Below are 26,714 nucleotides of genomic sequence, written 5' to 3'. Positions count from 1 at the left end.
CCAAAGACAGAGGGCTAGACTTTGGGTATGAGCTTCTTAATCAGATGCAAATAGACAAAATAAATAAATAGATAAAATATTTGAATCATATTTTGAATATTTGAAAATGTTTTGAAAAATATTTTGTCCTTTGAATAAAAAGGACAAAAAGACATCACTGCTCTGTTTCCAAGGAAATAAGCCCATCAAGACTAGAAGAGGGAACAGTGGTCTGTTTTGAGGGACTATGAATAATCTGTGAAGGGAGACAAGACGGCCTCAGCACAAGTATCGTCTAGAACTCACAAAATTTATTTTTAAAAAAATTGTCATGACTGTAGCATTTGAGATGCTGAACTGACATAAACACTGGATGAATGTCCTCTCCTGCTCCCTCCCCCTCCCTGTCTCCCTGGCCTTCTCTGTCTCCCTTTCCTTCTCTCTACCACCCCTCTCCTCTTCTCTCCACTCTTGGAAATAAGTTCCTTTCAATGTTCTCAGTCCTGGATTGTGTCTTCACTCCCTGAACTGATTTGGGAAACACAATAATAATCTTAAAAGGTTCTTCACATTTTAAAGCCTGAAAGCTTTTGGCATAATATACAAGAATATCGTACAAAATCGGGCCAAGCGATGCTAAATAATGCTAAAAATAAATATATGAACAGCAACTAATTCCAGAGAAAATTCCAGAGTCCTACAGCAGGGCATTTGCAAGCCGGCAACATGCATTTCCTGTTATTTATTGATCCTTTTGCTCTAGATTTTTAAAAATTAATAATTCCATCCTTGCAAGATATAATGTGACTGGATATGTTTCTCACACTGGAGACAAAAATAATAAATTCATCTATCAGTATAGTTGTTGTGCCTCTCATGTTAAAGGGATTTATGTTTTTAGCACTACAAAGATGTGGTAGGTTTTGCAAGTTCTGGCTGAGCCTCAGTCCTTTCTTCAAAATTCATAAAGGAAAATTTAAACAGAGGAATATATATATATGCATATATATATATATATATATATATATATATATATATATATATATATCCAAAGAGGAGTATAATGAGTCCAGACCATTTCAGCAAAATGCATTCTTAACATGAGATAAATCAGTCTTCTGCCCCTTAATTTGTGGCAGTCTATAAATTTGGGAATAGTGAGGTTTCCCTTTAAAAACAAATTATAAAACAGTGAGTGAACTAGTTGCCTGTGATATAGCCTTTAAGCTTAGCACTTCCTGGTGATATAGCCTTTAAGTTAGCACGTTCATTCCACCTGATTATATGAGGCAGTGATGGCCCAACTGGGTTCACAAGGATCCACTAAAGACTCTGAAGCCATTCATCCCTGCTTTGTCATTTCATATTCTGAGCAGATTCACATGGGCCTTACTGCAAATGCATTCCCCTGTTCATGAAGGACATGTCATGCTGGCCCTGAAGTCACCAGACTGCTCAAAGAGCCTTTAACTTTGATCGCTAACCCGCCTCTGTGACCAGACTTCCCATTTTCCATCCTCAGTCCTTCATACTGTGAACCAGGATTTCAGAGGTACAAAGAATTAATTACACTAATGTTCCCCTCATAATTCGAGTGAAATAAAATGTCATCGCAGCAAAGCTTAATCACAATTAGTAGATCAAGAGTTTCAAAATAAGGTGCTGAAATGGAAATGTACCAAGATGCTGTTTAAAGATATGCTAATCTCATGTAAAGATATGCTAATTCATTTCTAACGTTAAAGGGGTCAATTTCAGGTAGCAAACAATGAGCAGAATCATACAAGGGTGTTTTTTAATGCCCAATAGAATAAAAATCTGTTATGCAATTACACTGAGTTAATAACAATTAAATTAATATATACTAATACTCCATAGTAAATGAAGGGCATATTATGGGCTGGAGAGATAATTCAGCATTTAAAAGCATTTGCTGCTCTCCAAAAGGACCCTATGATCAGTACCCAGCATCCACATCAGATGGTTCCCAACCTACTGTAACTCCACTTCCATGAGATTTGGTGCCCTCTTCTGGCCACAATTTGGTGTATTGCATGCACATGGTGCACATACGAACAAGCGGACCAACTCAAGCATACACATTACCCATAAATAAAACTAAATACATTTTATAAATGTTCTTAAAAGGCATTTATATCACAAGCTGAATTGTACCCTAAATGTATCATGTACAGAACTGTATCAAATGATAGAATTTAGAAAAAGGTTTATTTCAACCATGGTGGCTATTCTAACAAGTGTTTCAGACAGGAGTAGTCAGCATTTAGCTGAGTGTTCATTCTTAGTGCAAAGCAAATTAGCATGTGACAAAAGCTATCTCTTAGCAACAGTTCCAAACTGCACTGACATAAAGTAATCAAATTTCTGTAGGAAATTTAACTTGCATACTTGACAGTTTAATTATCTGGTGCATTTTCAGTAGTTGCCATTATAAGAAAATCTGTCTAAACTTTTCACCAAGGATTGTGACAAACTATTGTTTATAACAATAGTCTCAAAATTTTAATTACCTAAAACAGACTGTGAAAGAAGTCACAGAAACAACACCCTTTACAAAATTCTCAAATAATTTAAAATATCATAGGGTAACTCTAACCAAAAATGTGAAAGGATTACATGATAAAAAACAAAATGTACTTGAATGAAGAAACTGAAGATGTCAGAAGATAGAAATATTTCTTATGCCCATAGATTAATAGAATTAACATAGTAAAAATAGCCCTCCTAGCAAAACCAATCTCTTTTTTTAATTTTATTTTTTTAATTTATTTTTTTATTAACTTGAGTATTTATTTACATTTAGAATGTTATTCCCTTTCCCGGTTTCTGGACCAACATCCCCCTAACCCCTCTCCCTCCCCTTCTTTATGGGTGCTCTCCTCCCCATGCTCCCCTCATTACCGCCCTCCCCCCAACAATCACGTTCACTGGGGGTTCAGTCTTGGCAGGACCCAGGGCTTCCCCTTCCACTGGTGCTCTTACTAGGATATTCATTGCTACCTATGGGGTCAGAGTCCAGGGTCAGTCCATGTATAGTCTTTGGGGAGTGGCTTAGTCCCTGGAAGCTCTGGTTGAAAACCAATCTCTTGATACGATGCAATTCCCATCAAAATTAGACACCATTCCTTAAGAACCTTGCAAGGACCATTCTCAACATCATATGGAAAAAAAACCTCCAAGGATAGCTAAAACAACCCTGAACAATCTTTAAAAACTGCCAAAGATATAAACAACCCCAATTTTGTTATAATAAAAAGACACAGTAATAAGGCAAGGTATTGACATAAAAACAGACATTGGTCAATGGAATCCAATTGAATACCCAGACATAAATCTGCACACCTGCGGAAACCTGTTTTTCTATAAAGAAGCCACACTGGAATAAAAAAAAAAACATACACACTGGGATAAAAAAGAAAGCATCTTCAACAAATAATCCTGGTTTAACTGGTTATCTGCCTGTAGCAGAATGCAAATAGATCTGAACAAAACTTAAGTCCAAGTGGATTAAAGACCTCAACATAGAACCAGACACACTGAACCTGATAGAAGAGAATTTGAGAAAGAAAGAAAGAAAGAAAGAAAGAATAACCTTGAAGCCACTGGCACAAGAGACAGCTTTCTAAACATAATGTCAGTATCACAGACACTAAGACCACCAATTAAGAAATGGGACCTTATGAAATTGAAAATATTATGTACATGTCAATTGAGAAAAGAGCTAGCTTACAGAATGGGGAAAGATTTATACCAACTCCACATCCAACAGAAGTCTAATATGCAAAATACATAAACAACTCAAGAAACTAGATATCAAAAAAAAAAAAAAAACAAATAATCCAGTTTTAAAGTGGGGTATAGATCTAAGCAGAGAATTCCCAATTGAGGAATCTCAAATGGCAAAGGAACACTGAAAGAAATGTTCAGTATCCTAAGACATCTGGGAAATGCAAATCAAAACTACCCTTGGATTCCATCTTACCTGTCAGAATGGCTAAGACCAATAAAGCAAGTGTCAACTCACGCTGGTGAGAATGCAGAACAAGGAGAACACCCCTCCTTTGCTGATGGGAGTGCAAATATGTACAGTCACTACGGAAATCAGTACAGCAGTTCCTCAGAAAATTGGGAATGAATCTATGTCAAGATCAGCTATACCCATACATTCTTGAGCATATACCCAAAGGATGTTCCAGCTTACCACACGGAGAGTGGCTCAACTACATTTACTGTGGCATTATTCATAATAGCCAAAAACCAGAAAGAACCTAGACGTCCCTGAACTGAAGAATGGATAAAGAAAATGTGGAAAATTAGGGAAATGACACACTTCACAATAGTCACGTAATATAAAATACCTCAGTGTTACTCTAACCAAACAAATGAAAGATTTGTATGTCAAGAATTTCAAGTCTCTGAAGAAAGAAATCAAAGAAGATCTCAGAATATGGGAAGATCTCCCATGTTTATGGATTGGCAGGATTAATATTATAAAAATGGCCATTTTGCCAAAAGCAATCTACAGATTCAATGCAATCTCCATCAAAATTCCAACTCAATTCCTCATAGAGATGGAAAGAGTGATTTACACATTCATTTTGAATAAAAAGAAAACAGGATAGCGAAAACTATTATCAACAATAAAAGAACTGCTGGGCGAATCGCAATCTCCAACCTCAAGCTCCATTACAGAGCAATAGTGATAAATACTGTGTGGTATCAGTACAGAGACAGGCAGGTAGATCAATGGAATAGAATTGAAGACTCAGATATGAACCCACACACCTATAGTCACTTGATCTTTGACAGAGGAGCTAAAACCATCCAATAGAAAAAAAGACAGCATTTTCAACAAACAGTGTTGGTTCAACTGGAGGTCAGCATGTAGAAGCATGCAAATTGATCCATTCTTATCACCTTGTACAAAGCTCAAGTCCAAGTGGATGAAGGACCTCCACATAAAACCCAATACACTGAAACTAATAGAAGAGAAAATGGGGAAGGAGCCTCAAACACATAGGCACTGGGGAAATTTTCCTGAACAGAATAACAATGGCTTATGCTCTAAGATCGAGAATCAACAAATGGGACGTGATAAAACTGCAAACCTTTTATGAGGCAAAGGACATTGTCAATAGGAGAAAATGGCAACCAACAGATTGGGGAAAGATTTTTACCAATCCTACACACAATAGAGGGCTAACATCCAATATATACAAAGAACTCAAGAAGTTAGATTCCAGAGAATCAAATAACCCTATTAAGAAGTGGGCTACAGAGCTAAACAAAGAGTTCTCAACTAAGGAATGTTGAATGGCCAAGAAGCACCTAAAGAAATATTCCACATCCTTAGTCATCAGGGAAGTACAAATCAAAACAACCCTGAGATTCCACCTCACACCAATCTGAATGGCTAAGATCAAAAACTCAGGTTACAATAGATGCTAGAGAGGATGTGGAGAAAGAGGAACACTTCTCCATTGTTGGTGGGATTGCAAACTGGTACAATCATTCTGGAAATCAATTTGGAGGTTGCTCAGAAAAACGGATATGGTACTACCTGAGGACCCAGCTATATCACTCCTGGCCATATACCCAAAAGATGCTCCAACATATAACAAGGACACATGCTCCACTACATTCATAGCAGCCTTATTTATAATAGCCAGAAGCTGGAAAGGACCCAGATGCCCTTCAACTGAGGAATGGATACAGAAAATGTGGTACATCTACACAATGGAGTGCTCAGCTATTAAAAACAATGACTTCATGAAATTCATAGGCAAATGGATGGAACTAGAAAATTTCATCCTGTGTGAGGTAACCCAATCACAAAAAAGCACACATGGTATGCACTCACTGATAAGTGGATATTAGCCCAAAAGCTCAGATACCCAAGATACAATCCGCAGACCACATGCTCAAGAAAACCAAAGAGTGTATACTTCAGTCCTTCTTAGAAGTGAGAACAAAATACTCACAGGAAGAAATTACAGAGACAATGTGTGGAGAAGAGACTGAGGGAAAGGTCATTCAGAGAAGGGATAGGGAGATCCCGGGGGGGGGGGTCAGAAAATGGTATAATTGAAATGCAAGTAAAGAAAATGTCCAATAAAAAAGAAAGAAATGTGGTACACATAAAGGAGTATTACTCTTCTGTTTAAAAAGAAATGACATCATGAAATGTGCAGCAAATGGATGGAACTAGGAAAAAAATATCATCCTATGTGTGATAGCCAGACTCAGAATGACAAATATAGCATGTATTTACTTATAAGTGTTTAACTTTTAGGTAAATGATAATCAAGCTACTGTCCACAGAGCCAGAGAGCTTAGAAAAAGAGAAGAACTGTAGAAGGGACGCATGGATCTCCCTGGGTAGGGGAAATAAAATAAGTTTTGTAGGCAAACTGGGGGCAGATATGGATGGGAGCAGGAGGGATCAGGTGGTGAAGGTATGGAGGGAGATAATGCAGAAAGAGAAAGCTAGAATTGGGCGTGCATTAGGGGGACAGTGTAGAGACCTAGTGCAGTGGAAACTTCCTGGAATCTATGAGGGTGACTCTAGTGAAGACTGCTAGTAACAGAGGATGCAATGTCTGAAACTGCCATATTTGATTGTCAACCAGGCAAGGTTTCCAGTGGGGAGACTGAGCTGTATTTGATTGAGCTGTTCACCAAGGGCTTCCATGAAGATGCCCAACATCCCAGGCTGATGCTAAGACATGGTTAATCTCCAAAATCTGACAGTGGTGGGTAGGGGAACATAGCCAAGGACAACCACTACACAGCTTATCAGCTCACTGAATGTAGAGGTTGAGCTTGTGCTTACATGGATCCTTCACCCTCTATTCCAGCTTCTTTGACTTCTCTGCAGGTTATAGAAAGAGAAACCTCCACACCAACCCAGCCATGAAACACTGGTCTACAGTCCGCCCTGCCTTCAAGCTATGCTGAGGCAATGGTGGTGCAGAACCTCTGGGGGTGGCCAATCAATGTCTTGTTTAGCTTGAGGCGCATGCCTGACACTAACTTGGATGGCCTAGAGAGCTGGGGTGGAACCAAACACAGCTGGCACAAAAAAAAAAAAAGAAAAAAGAAAAAAAAGAATCAATGAGGGTTGGGGATTTAGCTCAGCAGTAGAGTGCTTGCCTAGCAAGCTCAAGGCCCTGGGTTCTGTCCCCAGATCCGGAAAAAAAAAAGAAAAAAAAATAATGAATGAAATGATCCCTTATGACATTCGGCTATGCTCATAGATCTATGCCTTGTCTGGTCATCACTAGAAGGGCTTCCTATGGCAACAGATGCAGAGACCACATTGTGTGGAGACATTGTGTGGAGAAAGAATCTAAATTGGAGGACTCCATGAGGCCCCTCCTCTCAGAGTTGGAAGAGAAGGAAGAAAGAAAGACTATAGAAGTCAGAGGAAATAGAGACCACCAGGAGAATATGGCCCACTTAATCAACTAATGAGGGACCAAGTGGGTTCACAGAGACTGACATAACAAGCATGGATCCAGTTGGGGATTTAGCTCAGTGGTAGAGCGCTTGCCTAGCAAGCGCAAGGCCCTGGCTTCGGTCCCCAGCTCCAAAAGAAAAAAGAAAAAAAAAGCAAGCATGGGTCCTGCTTGGGTCTACACCAGGTCTTCTGTGTGTATATTATAGTTGTTAACTTGGTGTTTCTGTGGAATGCCTAACAGTGGGACCAGGTGTGTTTGTGACTCTTTGTCTGTTCTTGGGACTCTTTTACTCCTATTGGGAGGCCTTGTACAGACACAATATGAGGTTCCTTGCATTGTGTTACTGTGTCTTCAAATACATCTCTCATTTATTCTCCTGAAATCCAATTACAGGATGCAGTACTCTACCTTTATCTGCATCCTCCCACTTCTGCTGCCCTCTTCCTGGAATACTCCTCCTTCCTAGCCCTGCCATACTTCATTGTTTATCTATTGTAACTGCTGGGATTAAAAATTATATTAATTGTCTATTTCTCAACTACTTATGTGCTGTGCCTCTCTCACTCACTCATAGGCACAGGGCACATCTCACAAGGTTAAAATTGCCTTTCTGGATCGGATGTGTTTTCACTAAAGAATTCTGTGTCCTTGTTGACTGCATGTTCCCTATTCATTGTGAACACAGCTCTTTCTCGATTACTGATGCTGCAAATGATTTTTTTTATATTTCACATTCCTTCACCTTTTGCTTATAATAGATTTTTTCATGTCAGAAAAAAAAGAGGTCACAGGATTCACTTTAATGAGTCTTGAATTCTCATACATTCACCCAGTTGAGCTATTTTAATGATTTAATATTATATTTATGCCATTAGTAGACAGAAATTCATTTATTTATTGATTGATTGTTTGTTTGTTTGTTTGTTTGTTGAGACAGAGTTTCTGTAGGTATAGCCCTAGCCATCCTGTATACCAGGCTGGTCTCAAACTCAGAGATTCACCTGCCCCTGCCTCCCATGGGCTGAGATTAAAGGCATGCTCCAACACCACCCAAGAAGAATTTTATATTGTAGAATTAGGAATTTAAATTGTATTGTTTTTCTGAATGTTCTGTTTTTTCAACTCGATCTCATATTTCCTTCCATTTTGCTTTGTATTTCATGTGAAATGTATTAATTCAATATATTTAATTGATGTTCTTTGTGTATGTTAACTTTTGTTCCATTTGCTTCTTAATTCTCTCTTCCTATTTCTGTTCTTAAACTATTCTTGCCTAACAAAATTGCAAAACTAATATTCTAATATAAGCTAAAGAAAGACCCTTCTGTTGTTTTCTTTTTTAGAATTTCTTAATTTGGCTCAATAATATTTTTTTATTTTTTGCTGAAGGTTTTAACATAATTTGAACTATAAAGATTGATCATATCGATGATGTTTGCTTGTGTGTGTGTGTGTTGTGTGAGAGAGAGAGAGAGAGAGAGAGAGTGAGAGAGAGAGAGAGAGAGAGAGAGAGGGAGGGAGAGAGAGAAAGAGATGAGGTGAGGGAAACATTAAGATCACTTGAGAAGAATTGCAAGATGCTGCATGTGAAGCTGCTAATAAGTATCATTAGATGCTTCTAAACAATTACTTAATAAATATTTATTTGAAGAAATGTTCCCCTTAAGACAGTGAAATTAATGTCAACATGTGGAGTTCCTCAACGGAATTGATTATAGGGGTAGTCCTGCTCGCATGGATTAATCACTATCTGCTGGGGAGGAAAAGGACTCTCTAACTAAGTCCCATTTTGCTTTTTCTTGCCAAATACTTTTATGTCTCCATCTAATGCTGAATTATCAATATGATCAGCATATTTTATTCTCATTCTTGCCTTCATACAACAAGCCTGTTCCTCATACTCATTAGGGAATTCTTCTGTGGGAAGTATTTGAATGAACCTTGGTTAAAATTTGGGCAAAATGTCTTGAAACTGTGCTGGTAATGGTTTCCTTCCCATCTTTCAATTTTTAGTCTCTCAGATTATGATTAAAGTCCAGGAACTGGGGTGAGTAAAAGAATAATTCCAGTTAACAAACACTATCTCTGGCTCAATCTGTCAAAAGAGGGATTTAAGACACAGGTCTAGTCCATTGTGTGACATAAACAGTCTGGTGCATTTGAGGCAATCTGCAGTTAAGGGATAAACAACATATGACATGTATGGAATGATTAAGTTTTTGTAGTCATCAGAAATAAGCAAATGAAAACTCATGGCAAATACATTGTAAATACACAAACATATAAACAAATGAACAAAGGCAATAAAAAGGTAAAAAGAAACAAAAACAGTTCTACATTCAAAGAAATAAATAGTATACTCTGAAACAAATGTGGGTGGGCACAACCAGGGAACACAAACTCTAGTCACTGTAAATGATATGGACCGCAGAGGACGAGGTCACATAGTCTTTTGTGTCCACCAAACAAACGCATACATCAATAAATGCATTTAACAAATACATCCCTTAGGGCATTAGATAGGCAGCTCCAGCAATGCAAGGGGATAATTTCTATAAATTCCAGATGTTATTCACATTCTTGGTTTTAGGATTGATGGAGTCTTGATGTCTGCTAAGCTTAGCAGAACAATGTAAAAGGATAACCTAATACTCAAGAGACTGTCAGGCCAAACACAGAAGGTAAGATAAATGGCTTTAAATAGTTTTAGATAGCCTTGTAATTTTGATTCTTAATCTAAAAAATATTTCCTCTATAATGATATTGTTCTATGCAGCTAAGGTCGGTCTATGGAATCTTTAATGTAGATGCAGCCTCAGAGGACTTCTGTTAATAACAACCTAAAGAATTTTCTAGGAATCCAGAAGAAAGCACTGTTTGGAAAAATGAATACAAATGCAAGCAAATCCATTTCCAATGAAAGGAGCGTCTGTATGAAAATACTTGCCCTGGTTCAAGAAAAAGATAATGAGTTATCCAGTATGGCTTTGTGTATGTTATAGGAAAGCAAAATTATCACAGACCAGAATTTTGGCAAGCTCTCAGAGACAGTTCAATAGTTTCCAATTGGAAGAAACTTAATTCATTTGATAGGTATTTGTTGTGCAACCAGCATTTATAAAGCTTGGCTCTAAAGTTTCTCAGGGAATCATTGTTAAAGGGTAAATGTATCAAGTGTCTGCTGTTGGGAAGGATACATGACAAATATATTGATGTTGAAAGACTACTCTTCAACTATGTAATTTATACGTTGTGACTGTTAAGAAATTCTTCCTTAATTGAGCTGGCAAGTTCCATCAGTGGATGAAATAGTAATTTAAGTTTCACAAATACATTCCATGACACATTTTTGATAGAAAGATCAACACAAATATGACCAAGCCTTTAACCTTGGACTATACATTTAACCATGGTGTATGTACCCTTTAATACATCATGTGCTTTAGAAGAGCCTTGCTCAAGGGTCTAGATGCCTACTCATATTCTATAGTCTCTTATACAAGAGGTACACGGTGTTACTTTGTCTCTGATGGTTGTTTCACGGAAACAAAGCAATTTCTTCCAATTATTTCTCCTGAGAGAAATGTCTAACAAATGAGTCATTAAACACAGTGTAGGAAAATATGATACATTAAATGGACTGATGTAAAAAAGACAAACCCCATAAAAATCTATGACCACATAGGTGATCATACCTCTTCACTTCTCACATTGACATCAAGAGCTATCTGCTCTCTGGTACTCAAGAATCATCAGAAAATCGGGATAAAGTATTGCTCGCTCATCAGATAAATAGCATTCTTTTTCCAAGTGAGAGAATTTTATTCCAGAAGAGATATCACAGGGGAAAATAGAGAAAGGCGTTAGCCTTGCAGGAAAACAAGTACCTTGTTATGGTCTTTGGGCAATGCTTTCTAATTCTTCTTTTTCATTATCTTTAAATACAGAATCCCCTGCACCTACAGCTGAGTTTAGAAAACTCACTAAGTTCTGATGCTGATGTCACTGTCTCAATCCTGACCATGAACAACTGGTACAATTTTAGCTTGTTGCTCTGCCAGGAAGACTGGAATATCACGGACTTCCTCCTCCTTACGGAGAATAACTCCAAGTTCCACCTCGAGTCTGTTATCAACATCACTGCTAATCTGTCCTCCACAAAGGACCTTCTAAGTTTCCTGCAGGTCCAGATGGACAACATTAGGAACAGCACACCCACAATGGTGATGTTTGGCTGTGACATGGACAGTATCCGGCAGATATTTGAAATGTCCACACAGTTTGGGCTATCACCTCCTGAACTTCACTGGGTTTTAGGAGACTCCCAGAATGTGGAGGAACTGAGGACAGAAGGCCTGCCCTTAGGGCTCATTGCTCATGGAAAAACCACACAATCTGTCTTTGAGTACTACGTTCAGGATGCCATGGAGTTGGTTGCAAGAGCTGTAGCCACAGCCACCATGATCCAGCCAGAGCTTGCTCTCCTTCCCAGCACAATGAACTGCATGGATGTGAAAACCACAAATCTCACTTCTGGACAGTATTTATCAAGGTAGGATGTAAAGCCTGGGGTTCATTCTCATCCAGAGAGCTGGGATAGCAAGTAAAGTTTCCCTACCAATCCACTGTGCAGACATCTTGATTCTGTGTAGTTCTAAAAACCAATAGTCCTGATATAGTTATGGGGAAATAACAGATCTCATGATCTGTTCTCTGTAATTTGATTCTGTATTGAGTGTTGTATTGTTGGGACAGCACTCAGCCCAAGTTAGGTTCTTAGTCACAGTTGAGTTCTTGCTAGGATATTTAAAAACTTAAGAGATTCAATATTCTAACTAATATCAGGATAACATAGACTAGCATGATATGGTATAATAAATAGGCCATGAAATTGTATATGAAAAATAATTAACCCATGGTTGGATCACCTAAAAGCAAGGAATATTTATTTCCTTGTTTATTCTTTTCCACATCAGTAGAACTGAACAAAACTTTCTAAATACATAGAGAGGAGAAATAGTTACATGAAAATGTACTTTTCTTTCTCCTAAAGTTGTTTAAGGCAGTTTAGACCCTGGCTAAAGGCAAAGACTTCAGATCTGCACAGAACTAGAATCTTACTTCTACCTCTTTATTCTTTTATCACTTAGTCACGTTACCCAATTTCTCTCAGGCTTGATTTCCTAGGTTCCATGTCTGCTTATAGAAAAGGCATGTAAAACTGTAATGATATAAGCACAAGATCCTATTACTTGTGGAATAGTGATCGCAGATAAAAAATAGAAGCTAGATAATGGGTGGAAGATAAATCAATAGGTGATAGATAGATGATATAGAGATGATAGATAGATAGATAGATAGATAGATAGATAGATAGGTAGGTAGGTAGGTAGGTAGATAGATAGATAGATAGATAGATAGATAGATAGATAGATAGATAGATAGATAAGTGGTAGAGAGACAGGCAGACAGACAGAGATATGGTAGACAGATCTAAAAAAGTAAGCATTCCATAAGAATATTTTTCTAATATGCTGTCTATTATTCTATACTTAATTACATGTGTGCGTATTATAATTTGGTATCTGTATGTTTACTAGCTCCCATGATTCAGAAGATGGAATGGAAATATTTAAAATAAAGAATAACCCCTAATATAGAAATGGGCTTATAATTACTGGGAAAGGGGAATGTCCTCAAATGATAGTTTTAGAATACTTGATTTTTATCTAAAAGAGGATGACTTATGGTCAAAGAGTACAGGAGAGAATGAGGGCCGTTCCAAAGGTGAATTGTCCCTGTAGACTGAAACACATTTTAAGGCAATACTCTCAAAGAGTTTACAGACTGTACAGCAATTTCAGTGTCTTATCTTAAGAAAACACAAATACTTGGTAAAAGACAAGGAAGCCTTCATGATTTTATGCATAATTATACTGAGAACTTACTGTATCTAAGCAATCTTCTAAGAGCCAGGTGCACAACAGAAGTGAAGACAAGGCATAGCTTAATACCATTCACAAAAACATAAAGTGGGTATGATGGCTCACTCCTCTAATCCCAGCATTTCAGAGGCACAAACAGGAGGATCTTTGTGGGTTCCAGGCCAGCCAAAGATATGCAGGGAGACCTGATTTTTAAAAAAAGGAAGGAAAGAAAAAGTAAAGTAATTGAAATTAATTTTCAAAAATCTATTAATGATAAAATTGAATAGTATACCATCCTAACTTTCTCTTTTTCCCATATAGCATTTTAATTTTCATAAGCTCAAATTTTATGTGTATTTTATTTTGCAAAATCTACACAGAGTTAATCCAGTTATACCCTAGTACATAAGAGAGATTCAGGATTTTATCTAAGAAAAAAGACTTCTCCTTTATAACTCCCATATGATTCCAAACTGTTTATTTGGGAGAACAGTCATAAGCAGCAGGAGAAATGAAAATTACACTATAATATTTAGCATACTCTTGTGTCATGTAAAATGGACAATGCAAGAAAAATCTGATTGAGTTCTAAAACATTTAAGGGAAATGAGTAAGACTATTTGTTGACTTAGGTTGTATTACCCCAATAATTCATTTTATCAAGGTCAAATAACCTTTTTCACTTCCCAAGGTTTAATTTACAGTAAAATCACATTTCTCAGGCTAGCAAGATTGCTCAGTGAGTAAATCAGTATCCACTAAGACCAACGATATGAATTCTACCCACCCCATTCCTCAGTTACATAGTCGCAGGAGAGAACTTGTATGTTGTCTTCTGACCTCCATACTTGCACAGTGGCACATATATGAATATATGCATACATACTTACTTACATACATACATACATATGCAACATACACATGTATGCACATGCACTCTTATGCATACATGTATATAGAGATAGATGATAGATAGATAGATAGATAGATAGATAGATAGATAGATAGATAGATAGATAGATAGATAAGTGGTAGACAGACAGACAGAGATATGGTAGACAGATCTAAAAATGTAAGCATTCCATAAGAGTACATGCTGACACACACATACTCACACAATAAATGTAATTTACAAATCTAAAATCCCTCTCAACTCAGTCCCCATGACACTTTTTCTATTGACTTCTAAGTGGTACTTAGCCTCTTCATTCTGACCTGTCTGACTTCTGAGGGAAATCTAAATTCCATTAAGTGGAAATGTTATTATTTGACTTGGTCCACAATCCAGCATATAGCATACTTAATTGATAGTTACTGATATTTATTTATAGAGAAAGAAAACCTTCTCTTGTACTTGTGTCTCCAATTTCATTTACTTAGAGGAAAAATGGATAGTTGGCGAGTGTATGCTTTCTAAACTAAATATAAACTTTTGCTCTAGTTTTCTTCCTTTCTTTTATTTCTTTTACTTTTGACTCAACGGTGGAAGGCTCTACCCTCATGATTGTTTCCGCATATTTTATTCCACAAAGTTTGAAAATTACAAAAGAAGAATGTGAAGTCTGGAGCCCAGAGGCAGTTCACAATGCACAGGGGTCAGTGGCAATATTTTCATCCCCGTGGGTGTGTGTGAGAAATGAACTCAAAGAACTTCAGAAAATATGCCTGGGACTTTTTTAAACTCCCGAAGGAGTACCGTCAAAGAAAAAGTTTCAAAGTGTTTGGGACAGGGTCAGGGACAGCGGGCATATCCCCGGAAGGAGTCTGGGTAGTGAATAACTTAAAGGCTGCCTTAAGCCAGAAAGCAGCTGTGGGTTTTCCATCAGCCTTATTTGTTTTGTTTGAATCCATTCTTTTGGAAAGTTAGTTATTCTCAGTCCATAAGTCACATCTGCATACAGTAATTTCCTTAATTGTCCCTAAATTTTGTGAGGCTGACCCCACTCCCTCACTGCATAATAAAAGCCAGAAGGATAATGAGCTGTGACTAGCTGGTGCCAGACTTGTGCAAGCTTTCATTTCTCACGCAGTCATTTTGGGTTTAGGCTGACAGAATTGTTAACATTTTAAAATGTTAATGAAATCTCCCCAAACATGGCATTTTTCAGCACAGGCTTTTAGACTAGGAAAATAATTTCTTGTGGCAGACTACACAGACGTAATTACAGGTATAAGGGATTTAATTCTTCTCAGTTGCCCACAAGCCAGAGCAAATGTCCATCATGACTCAACATAGACAAAAGGATTAGAGGACCAAGGTCACTGTGCTATCTTTAACAATATATTAGAAAGTTGTTTTACTAAATGTTAATTTGAGGGGCAACCATAGGTGGCACATCATCTTGACAGTGTCTCCATGAATGTACATCTGTGTCTCTACTCGACCAATGACTATTTCTTGCTAGGCTGAAGGAGATATAATGAGTACTTGAGTCTTGTCGTTATAGAGCTGACAGCACAATGCATAAAGGTAAACTATAAAGTTCTGGGGTGTGTACACACACTGCCCCTGTTTTAGAAATTATTAATCCTGACCCAGGGTTTCTACCCTGCCATTGACCCTTTAGTTCTGGGATAAAACACACACACAACCTTTCTATTTACAAACAGCACAGGAACTGGGCATATATCTTACCAGCTAATACCTTTGTTATTAGAATGTACTTTCCTATCTATAACCCCAAATTATTACTTACTACTTACTATCTTTCATCTGAGTTACTCTTAACTCCAATTGGTCAGCCTTTAGGGCCATGTTTTTATGGCTCACCAAACCCATGGTGGCTTCTCCTTCCTCCTCCTGCACCTTCTTTATTTCTCCTGATTCCTCTCTGACCCCAAGCCCAGGAAACCTAAACCCCACCTATGTCTCTTCTTCCCCACCATTGGATGTTAGCATCTTTATTTACCAATCAGAAATAACTTGGGGGCAAAGTCTATGTGTGAACTCTCTCTTCTCTGGACAACCAAGTACTGGGGGAAGGAGGGAGAGGCACTTGTCATTACAATAGATAACAAAAAAAAAAAAAAACTTCAACAGTATCCCGTTCTCCATGAAACAAAGTCTTGCTATGCCATCCACTCTGGCCTAGAACTCAACAATCTTCTGCCCTCTGTTTCCCATCTGCTGGGATGACAGGACTGTGCCACTATGCTCAGAAAGCTATGAACTGTTTAAAATACATGGAAAAATCCATTAGCATTCTCGGAGCTTTGGTGGTTTTAATAAATGAATTCAAGTTTTCACATTTGGAGCTAATTCTTAAGAATAGAAAATAAAATGTGTGAATTTGTTAAGGCCTGAACCCAAAATGTAGCACAATTCGAGCATTAATTGCATTTGAAAAAGATCTGAGATGTTCCTAGAAAAGGATTCACAGCATACCACATATGGTTTTTATGCCAGGCTAAGGAGTTTGCATTTCATGTGCCTAATGGATGTCAAAGGAAGCAGAACATTAGCCTAGACATATTTATAAATATGTCTATTTTTGAGATACATATTTTGAGATAAGGTCTTGATAAAATGATCAGTGTAGCCTTAAACTTGGCCCATACCTCAGAGTGACTTTGAACTTGTGATTCTCCTAACCTAATCCTCTCATGCAGCTAGGATTACAGGTCTATGCCGCTAGGCCAAGCTTAACAGTCCAGCTCTGCTTTGCTGAGTGGGATGAATAATCTGTCCTTTGAATAGCTTCTGAACTTTATTTCTGTATCCTGCAAGAATTCCACCAACTAGATAAAGTTGTATGTTCAACCATACATTTTCCTAAGTTTCTGACATTGGGTCATGCCCTCAGCTGGGGGCACAGAGCACAGGAGACAGAGTCCTTGTCTTTCAAAAAGCATGCAGTCCATTCCTCTGTCTTCTCAGCAGGAGAGAACATACATCTAATCATTTTTATCCATTTTCCGTAACCTGGCTATTCGGTACTGAACCAACTATTACTACTTCTATTACCCTGCATCCACTGGGTCTGCTGCCGTTCTTCTACTCTCTCTCTAGTTGGTGTGATCCAACATGCTTGTGGGATGTAAAACCTCCCACAAGTGCTAATGACCTTTCCTCCTATGTTTGTTGCTGTGCTTACATGGCCAGGCAATTATCAAGACTCACTGGCCTTCTCTTAATAGTAATTTTCAAATTATTGATTCTGCACATAATTGTTAAGACTCTGTTGTATGCCAGGTATCAAGAGACACTAGAAAAAATTCCAGGAGAAATGCAAAAGCTCGTTGTTCTTTTAAAAGAAAACTCTTTAAATTAATGATGGTGCTATGTCCATTCTTGTACACTAGAAAATTTGAGAAGAAAAAAAAAATCAAAACCTCGGGGTTTCATGATATAATTCTAATTTTGAATACTTCTACCTACTAACCTTATTATGCAGTAGCATTTCAAATTAGTCAAAAGTATTTAAACTGTATAACCTTTAAGTTTATTATTAAGCCAATTTACCTTCTCCGCATTTCTACTATACATTCAGGACTAATATAAATCTCCCTTAGTTAGTACTTTATGACAATATGATTTATATTTTTTGTTCACATGCTATTTAAAATTAAAAGACAAAACTGCCCCTGTATGAGTAATCCCCTACGTACCTCCACTCAGATAGCTGGGGAGCGTGTAGGTCTTAACATCAACTTTAAGAGAAATAGTTTGAGCGAAGATGCAAACCGAAGGTAGGTGCTGGTGTTTAGCAGTGCCTCTCCAGTGCCCCAGCAAGTGCACACATTGCTTGTGGGTGACCTTTTATGGGTGACTGTGACCCTCTTGGCGTAGCTTTCTATGCTGGAACACTTGGGGACTTTATACTTATAGGAGAAAATGCATATTGTACAGTCTTATATGTGTCCAGCAGGAAACCCTGTCACTAGACCAGCTGATTGAAATCTGTTGACTACTTTTTTCCTTCTGGGTCACTTAAGGGATGACATGAGTTGAGTCTAAAATTGTTTGAAGTCATAAGGACCTCAGATAAGCAACACTGGAAAGCACACATTACCTCAGAACTTTATTTCAGTGAACACAGGAGGGTTCGGGTTGCAGCGGTGTTACGCTGGGTAATTTCTGCACATCAGTGGAGCTTTCCAAGTTGTTATTTGCCTGAAAGGGACTTTTATTCTTTGTTCACATTTTCCCTTCATGTGCATCTATTGTAAAATTTGGAAATAGACCAGAAAGTTCTGACTCTATAGAGAACAATGTTAACTGCTCCACTCTGAATTCTAGATCTGTCTCCTGTCTACATCCTGTAACCTTTCAGAGGGTTGTCTGGCTGGTAAATACTCTGTAATGTTCCATGTCCTGAGCCATGTACCAGCTATGATGGAAGAGAAATCAGCAGTGAGGCTAGTATTCACACTAGATCGAGAGAACCAGCATAAATTAAGTTAGGGGAATAATGAAAGCAAGCAGGAACAGTCAACGAGAGGTCACAGACCACAGAAGTGAGGAACCAAAGTTCATAACAAAACCCAGGGCAAAAAGAAAGCAACTTGGATCTAGGACAGTTCTCTTACTGTTGTGTGGTATATGGGAGAGGAAAAAACACAACTTACAGCATCTCAAGGAAAATATGGGTCCTTAGCCACATGTCAGATTTCTTGCTGAAGCCTCCTCTCCCCATACTCCAATAGCAGAACAGACTAAGAATGTATTAAATAAGACTTTCATTTATTGGTACTTTCCTCCTCTCATGGGAAATTCCAAGAATGTCAGCAGCTCTTCTTTCATTATGAAGTTTTACTTGTAACTGAATTTTGCAAGTACAGGCAAAATACAGACTCTAATGAGTCAGACACATGCGTATGGATTTAGTGTTAAACTAAATTTGTCCATTTACTGGTAAAAGTGTTTTTTTGAGAAGATGAACCTGGGTGTCCCTTAAAAATACAATATTGGTGATTACAATGTACGGGCATCGAGTACTGGGAGACTCAAATTTTAGCCGTTTCCAGTTCCTGATGAGTTCCTTATTATCAGAGAGCATTCCCATTGAACCAATCTCTATTTTTGGACCTCATTCATTATTCAGAAGGAAATGTATGAGAACCGTAATGCTTTGAACACTCTATAAACTGAAAATGCGAAAGCTTCCTGACTGATTGAGCCTATTCTTTTGCCAGAGCAATAAATGCTTTAAGATGCGTGTCTGCTCGGAGATGTATATTTAACTGCATCTGCCACACAGACATTATGGAGAAGTTCCCCTGTCCAGACACTGTGCTATGCCTAAGATTCAAAGCTGACTCCATGTGACAGATGCAGCCTGTGCCACGAAAGCAGCCAGCAAGGGCTGGGTTCATTCGTGATAACAGCAAAACTGTGTCACCTCTGCTTTTTCAATGTAAAACGTGGAGCCCCATGTTTCCAGGGATCTTGTAGTCTAAAAAGTCAAACGTGGGGATAGTCAACTGACATTCCATAATGTACTCAAGCTACCAGGAGGACTAGGGGCAGAGAACTTTCGCATGTGGGTTAGGAAATAAGATACAGTTGATGTCCAACTTGGAGACACGTCTTGTAGGTAGAGAACTAAAGTCAAACTAATATCAAACTAGCATGTTCTGATAGGGTTGCCAGCGACAATGAACTGTGTCTTTTTTATTATTATTAACTTGAGTATTTCTTATATACATTTCGAGTGTTATTCCCTTTCCCGGTTTCCGGGCAAACATCCCCCTCCCCCCTCCCCTTCCTTATGGGTGTTCCCCTCCCCATCCTCCCCCCATTGCCGCCCTCCCCCCATAGGCTAGTTCACTGGGGGTTCAGTCTTAGCAGGACCCAGGGCTTCCCCTTCCACTGGTGCTCTTACTAGGATATTCATTGCTACCTATGAGGTCAGAGTCCAGGGTCAGTCCATGTATAGTCTTTAGGTAGTGGCTTAGTCCCTGGAAGCTCTGGTTGCTTGGCATTGTTGTTCATAAGGGGTCTCGAGCCCCTTCAAGAACTGTGTCTTCATGGTAGCTCTCTGGATAAAACATTTGAACTCTTATTAACAAATAACAAGGCAAATACAGGGGTCTACATCTGTAAGACAAATCACACGTGAGAGCTGAGCTAGAAACAACTGACATACGCATGTAGGAATGTTCTCTAGGGATGCAAGAGAAGAGTGAGCTAATAAGGGGGGGCATAACTAGATGATTCCATAGGGTGCTGTTTACTGATAGAAAAGGAACAAAAGCAGTATAAACCAAGGGAGATGGTTGAGTGGTAAAGGCACTTCTCACCAAGTCTGATGACCCCATGTGCTTATTGTGGTGCACACACATGCCCACATGCATAAACATACAAAATAATATGAACAACATTTTTAATTAAAGAACTGGTATATCTGAAGCCAAATGAAAGCACAGCAAGACACAAATATTCAGACCGAGTGCATAAGAACAATTAAATCTGACACGAGCCCTACAACCCCAACTACAAAAAGATGATGCTGGCCCATGGGGAGTTTGAAAGGGTGGCACTAGTAATGATACTGGCAAGATTCCTAACTAGTGCTAGGCATAGCGGTACACGCATGTAAAGCCAGCGCTTGGAGGCAAAAGCAAGAGGATCAGGAGCTCAAGGTCATCCTGAGCCAAATAGGGAGTTCAAGACTGGTTTGAGCTACATGCAATTCTGTCTCAAAGAGGAGGGAAAGGAGAAGGGAAGAAAGGAAGGAAACAAGGTAGGAAGAAAGGAAGGAAGAAAGGGAGAAAGGAAAACAGAAACACAGAAAGTAATATACTGCCAATTGAGCAAAGACAAAAGGTCAAAATTAATTCTCACAGGAAAGATTATTAGAGAGCTTTATAGAGGAGGAACAGATCTCCCATTTATCAGAGGGAAAATATTAATATAATGAGATGATCATGAAGGGGAAAGTCAGCTCATTTTTCAAGGTATGAGAGAATGAGGATGCAGAATTTGTTAATGAACTAAGAAGTTTCCCAAGGGGAAAATGAACATTAAGGCTCTATAGAGAAGATAGATATCCCCATGTATAGATGTGATAAATGGGCTGCTATAGTGGCAGAGTGGGTGCGAGGACAGAGAAGCCTGGGAGAAACGGAAAACAAGTGAGACCACTTGATTAAGGGTTCATGTGCAGAGTAAGACCAAAGTCGAAGCCAGCGTACGACCTGTGGATAGCAGGGGCAGGAGGGAAGACACGCAAAGAGAGTGAGGCTTTCATACAGCATGAGCCTGAAGGCAACCAGATGAGAAAAGGAGTGGTGCAAAGGCAAGAACAAAACACAAATTTCTAATACACATGTTCTTAAATTTTTATACGACAAAAAGACAAAGAAAAATCATTAAATTTGGTTGTTTTGTTTTGAGAATTCATAAAATACGTTCTGGCCAGAGTTTACCCTCTCCCATTTCCACTCAGATCCTCTCCACCTCCTCACCTTTCCAACTTCTTGCCTTCTTTCTCTCACTCTCTCTTTAGAAGACAAACATGCAAATTAAGAACAGCAAACAAATCAGAATGAATAAATAATAACGTGAAAAAAGACAAGAAATACAAACCCAAAATAAACCATAAAAACACAAAATCAAAGGACGATGATATATAAACAAAAGATCAGTAAGGTAAAAACATAATGCCCAAACAAAGCAATATGAGAGGAAAACTAGGCACATTGCAATCTGTATAACCACAGACGTTTGGTATAGAGGAAAGGACTATGGGAAAGGGGAAATCTTTCAAGAAAAGGGAAATAAAATATGTAGTTGTGGAGATACAGGGGACAGAGTGGAACAAAAGGATTAAGCAGAGATGGGAAAGAAGAGAAGAGAGAAGGAAGGACAGCTAGCACTATAAGTTTGGGGTGGGGTGTGTCATATAGAAACCTACTACAGTTGAAACTTCTTAAAATATATACCTATATGATTGAATCTAAATGGAGTCACTAAACAACAGGGAAAGTAGTGCCCCAACTACACATCTTTCCTCTCCAAGTGATACTTTCAGTACCAGGAATGGGTTACATCTAATTGAGTTGCCAACCAGTGTTGATTCCATGAGGTCCCATGGAATCCCCAGATAACACAGGCTATTGGCAAAGCTACTTATCAATTGCTTTCTACAAAGTGATGGTAAGGTCCTACTGCGGAAGACAGCATGTATGTATCTCACTGAACTCAAAGAAATCAGACCGGTGCCCAATTAGAGCCTCGACTTAAAATTTTCAATACAATAATATTATTTGTGGTGGCTAGCACTTTAAAAGTTAACTTTACATAGATAGCAATGAATAGCCTAGTAAGAGCACCAGTGGAAGGGGAAGCCCTTGGTCCTGCCAAGACTGAACCCCCAGTGAATGTGATTGTTGGGGGGAGGGTGGTAATGGGGGGAGGATGGGGGATAGAAAAGGGGAGGGGGAGGGTTTAGGGGGATGTTGGCCCGGAAACCGGGAAGGGAATAACCATCGAAATGTAAATAAGAAATACCCAGTTTAATAAAGATTAAAAAAAAGTTAACTTTAGGAAATTTTAGAGAGCAAGTTAAAGGCAAAATGAATAATGTAAATTTTTCAGAAAAATTGAATTAAGTAAAATCAGGTGAAAAATATGAATAGTGAAATTCATTAAAAACTCAGGTAAACACAGCAGTTTCCATCCCTTAAATGGAAATATGTATGCTTACTTTTTCTAATTAGTACCTGGAATACTTAGCCACTTAATATAGGCTATAAAATTAGGAAGCATGTTTTCATTTGTGCAAGTACAATGAACCAAAACACAAACCATCTCAGTTATGCAGCCATTAGCCAATGTGAAAGCAAACCCTCAGACTACCAGAGTAGTTTACACATGACCCAAGCAATAAGGAGAGTGAAGTAGATAGCTCTCAGCGATCCGGTTCTAACATTGTATGATAAACATGGGTAAAAAAAAGGAACCTAAAATACAAGACATAAACCATGTGCCAAAACATCCCAATGATGTAATCAAATAAATCCAGGGGCTGTTTGGTTTTTGTCTTATCACTGTTGTTTGTTCTGTGGTTTGGCCTGTTTGCAGTTCTGAAGTTTGAGCTCAGCCTCTCACACATGTCAAAAGTACTCTCCCACTGAGCTGGATAGGCAGCATTTGAAAAGTGTTTGTGTGAGGTTAGAGGTTTACCCAGGTACCTAGCCTGGCCTTAAGCGGTTATCCTAGCAGGATAACATGAACCTTAAACTCATGAACCTCCTTTCTGGGTTCCCTGAGTAGTGGGACTTTAGGCTTGAGCCATCAGGCCCTGCCAAGCTTCTTTAAAATAAATAATTAAAATAAGCAAATCTGGAAAAATAAAATGAATAAAATACAATAAGCAAATCTCTTAAAATCATACTTGCCAAAACCTAATTGACAATTAGAGAGTAAACACAACTTATTAAAGTTGATTTTTCTTTTAAAAGAACAGAGAACAAATAAATGTGCCAATGATAGAAATAACAATAGCTGGTTTTCAGCTAAAACACAAAGTACTAAAATTGACTAGTAGAAAGTTCAAAGAAATCGTAGACGTAATTCATACAGATGTGATCAAATTGCCTACCACCACACAGAGACTGCGCAGAATAGACCGTATCCCCCCAAATGCACCTAAACTAGATAGATCATGTAGATTTCCAAATCTTTAAAATATGGGCAGCCCTGATGATACAGAGAATGCTGGGTGTCCTGATACAGTTCCAAAGTGTGCTTCCTTCATAATTTAAAGTTAGCTCTTTAGAAAGTAATTTGTTATTCCATGTTAAGTATTTCTTCTAAGCGCCATGCCAAAAAAACTTTTATACATTGTCACAATTCATCTGCGCGGTATGAACACCTTGGGGAGTGTATACAAACCGCAATGGCAGTAAATACTGATGGACAGGAAGGTGTGTGTGCGCACGTATGTGGGGATGGGATGTGCCCCCACTCCAAAAAAATGTGTAGCAAACCCTCCTAGGCCCCAACTTTCTTCCACAAATAAACAAATCCATTACCAAAGATGTTGGTTAGCTTTGTTCAACAGAGTATGACTCTGTGATACCCTAACTTTCAAATGTCGTCTCAAAAGTACTCACTATATCGTCCCAAGTCTAAAAACCCTGTATATTACAATACTGTCGTAACCACTTGTACAGTTGTGATATAAAAGCAATAAAAACTACTTCTGGTGATATAGATCCATCTAATTTGGCTGAATTTAAAAGTACACAGAAAGAAAGAACAGAACAATATATTCAAACTTAATAAATAAACTACACTAAATAAAATGCATTAAATAATATGACACTATGGTGTTTTAAAATAAAAATAACAGAAAAAATAATTGAGCACACACACAAAGTGAAATATTTGTACACATTCTTTATCCCACTTCTAAAGAACAAATCAAGAACACGGGAGATCTTTAAAAATATAGTAAACAAGCTTTATTTTACATGCAATGCTAAAATAAATACTTTCTTGATTGTTCAACATTTATAGAAATCATTTAAACATCCCCCCAAAAAAAACAGTAATACTGTGTTTTTAAAATAAAACAAATTTTTTAGGGTCTGAGAATATAGATGAATGGTAGAGCCTTTGATTAATATGTAGAAGCCCCCTCTAAAAACCCAACTCCCCTTTCTATAATACAATAAGAAATAAGAATGCTATATTTGATGCCATGTTTATAGTTTTAAATGCCTATTATAAAAGAAATTGTTGTCACAAATGTGTCCTCATCAACATAAAATAGAAAGAGGTAAAACAGGGAAACCTGGCAGTTATTAGAATAAACAAATTAAAAACCGCAATCAACTGAGAAGAAATTGAGCAAGAGCCTTAGTACGTTCAACATCTTATACAGCTCAATAGCAGTGAAGTCCTAGAGTAAAATCATTTGCCAATGTTGACTCAGAAATGGGGAAAACTTAACTGAGAAACTGGAAATATCATTAAAGAATTACATCATTTTCTGACTGAGGTGGAGGGTACCACAGAACTATGAATATAAGTATTATCTATTCATAGGGAAGTGTGAAAACATGACCTTTTAGCCAAGCACACCAGTAGGTTCTAATCCAGGGACTATTACTTCCCTAACCATGCTTTTTGACCACATTGTACTCCAGGCATGAATTCGCTCCTGTGGAACAACTCTCAAATCCAATCCAGAGAACGTGGTTACCCCTCACATACTGTCATGTCAGCATTGCACAGTGTGCAGATCTTGCCTGATGGGTCAGTATTATAGCTTGCAGGGTCCACATAGGTGAGAGCACTGATGCAACCCCCTCCCCCTGATTACAGGCTGAACAGCACTTTCCAGCACCATGAAAACGAGCCAGCGGGGAGAGTTTTCTGACCAGTTCAAGACTGATTTCTCAATGTCCTGCAACCTAAGTGGGAGGTGTCTTAGCAATAAGGCCTTTCCATGGAGTTACATTGGACAACCAAGAGTAATGATGATAGCCTATATTGTTTTGGGTCCTGCTGGGACCTCCCTGACCAATAACTCATAGAAAGGTAATCCATGCCCTGGCGATAAGGTTTTCATTTAATAATTCATGTTGTGTGGGAGTAGCATTGCTCGCCCAGGCAGGATTCCTCTGTTCGAACTTCCTTTGTTGTTATTGTTGATATATTTTCAATTAGCTCACAAGCTAGTAGTGTGTCTTAAGGCTTCCTCATAAGACCTGAGTTTAGGTTAATCTGCCTGCTATCCTTTTTCATCTCCCACTCTCGGTACACCAATCCCCACTTAACCCTTTAGCTCCCAGCATTGCCCCCATTGTTTCATACCAGGAATATTCTATCCACACTTATTATATTTCTTACATGGGTTGCAAGATCACAGACTCCCCTTATTTTGGTCAGCCTTCCCCTTGCCTGTTCATTTTCCTACACCCATCACTCTACTACCTGCCTGAGCCTTTCTGTTTCAAATATCCCCCCTCCGTGTTTTCACTTCACCTTTATCCTAAAAGACCCTCTCCCTAATTGCACCCCTCCCTCCCAATAACCCGTTTAGTTCCTTGGATTACATCCATTTACTAGCTTAGATTCTTATTGCAATAGGGATGAAGTTTTCACAGAATAAAAATAGGAAAAATGAAATTGAAAAGAGCCAAGCCCATGGGCTGGAGGAATGGCTCAATGGTTAAGAGCACTGGCTGTTCTTCCTGTGGATCTGGGTTCAATTCCCAGCACCCATGTGTCATCTGTCTGGGATTCCAGTACCAGGGTTACTGACATACTGACACACACACACACACACACACACACACACACACACACACACACACACACACAGGGAGAGAGAGAGACAGAGAGAGAGAGAGACAGAGAGAGAGACAGAGA

General features: G+C 38.4%; 1 protein-coding gene across 2 annotated transcripts in view; it reads left to right on the top strand.

Moving 5' to 3' along the window:
• Positions 1-26,714, top strand: part of Grin3a (glutamate ionotropic receptor NMDA type subunit 3A) — a 199,242-nt gene that overhangs the window by 37,139 nt on the left and 135,389 nt on the right. For both annotated transcript variants that reach the window (NM_001198583.2, NM_138546.2), the window contains exon 2: positions 11,408-12,012. In NM_001198583.2, the coding sequence (NP_001185512.1) occupies positions 11,408-12,012 (605 nt within the window). The remainder of the gene's footprint in view (positions 1-11,407; positions 12,013-26,714) is intronic.

Source organism: Rattus norvegicus, chromosome 5 (genome assembly GCF_021556685.1).
Source record: "Rattus norvegicus strain SHRSP/BbbUtx chromosome 5, alternate assembly SHRSP_T2T, whole genome shotgun sequence".
Taxonomy (NCBI): domain Eukaryota; kingdom Metazoa; phylum Chordata; class Mammalia; order Rodentia; family Muridae; genus Rattus; species Rattus norvegicus.
The sequence above is the reverse complement of the archived record's forward strand: the minus strand, read 5'-3'. Positions and strand labels throughout refer to the sequence as shown.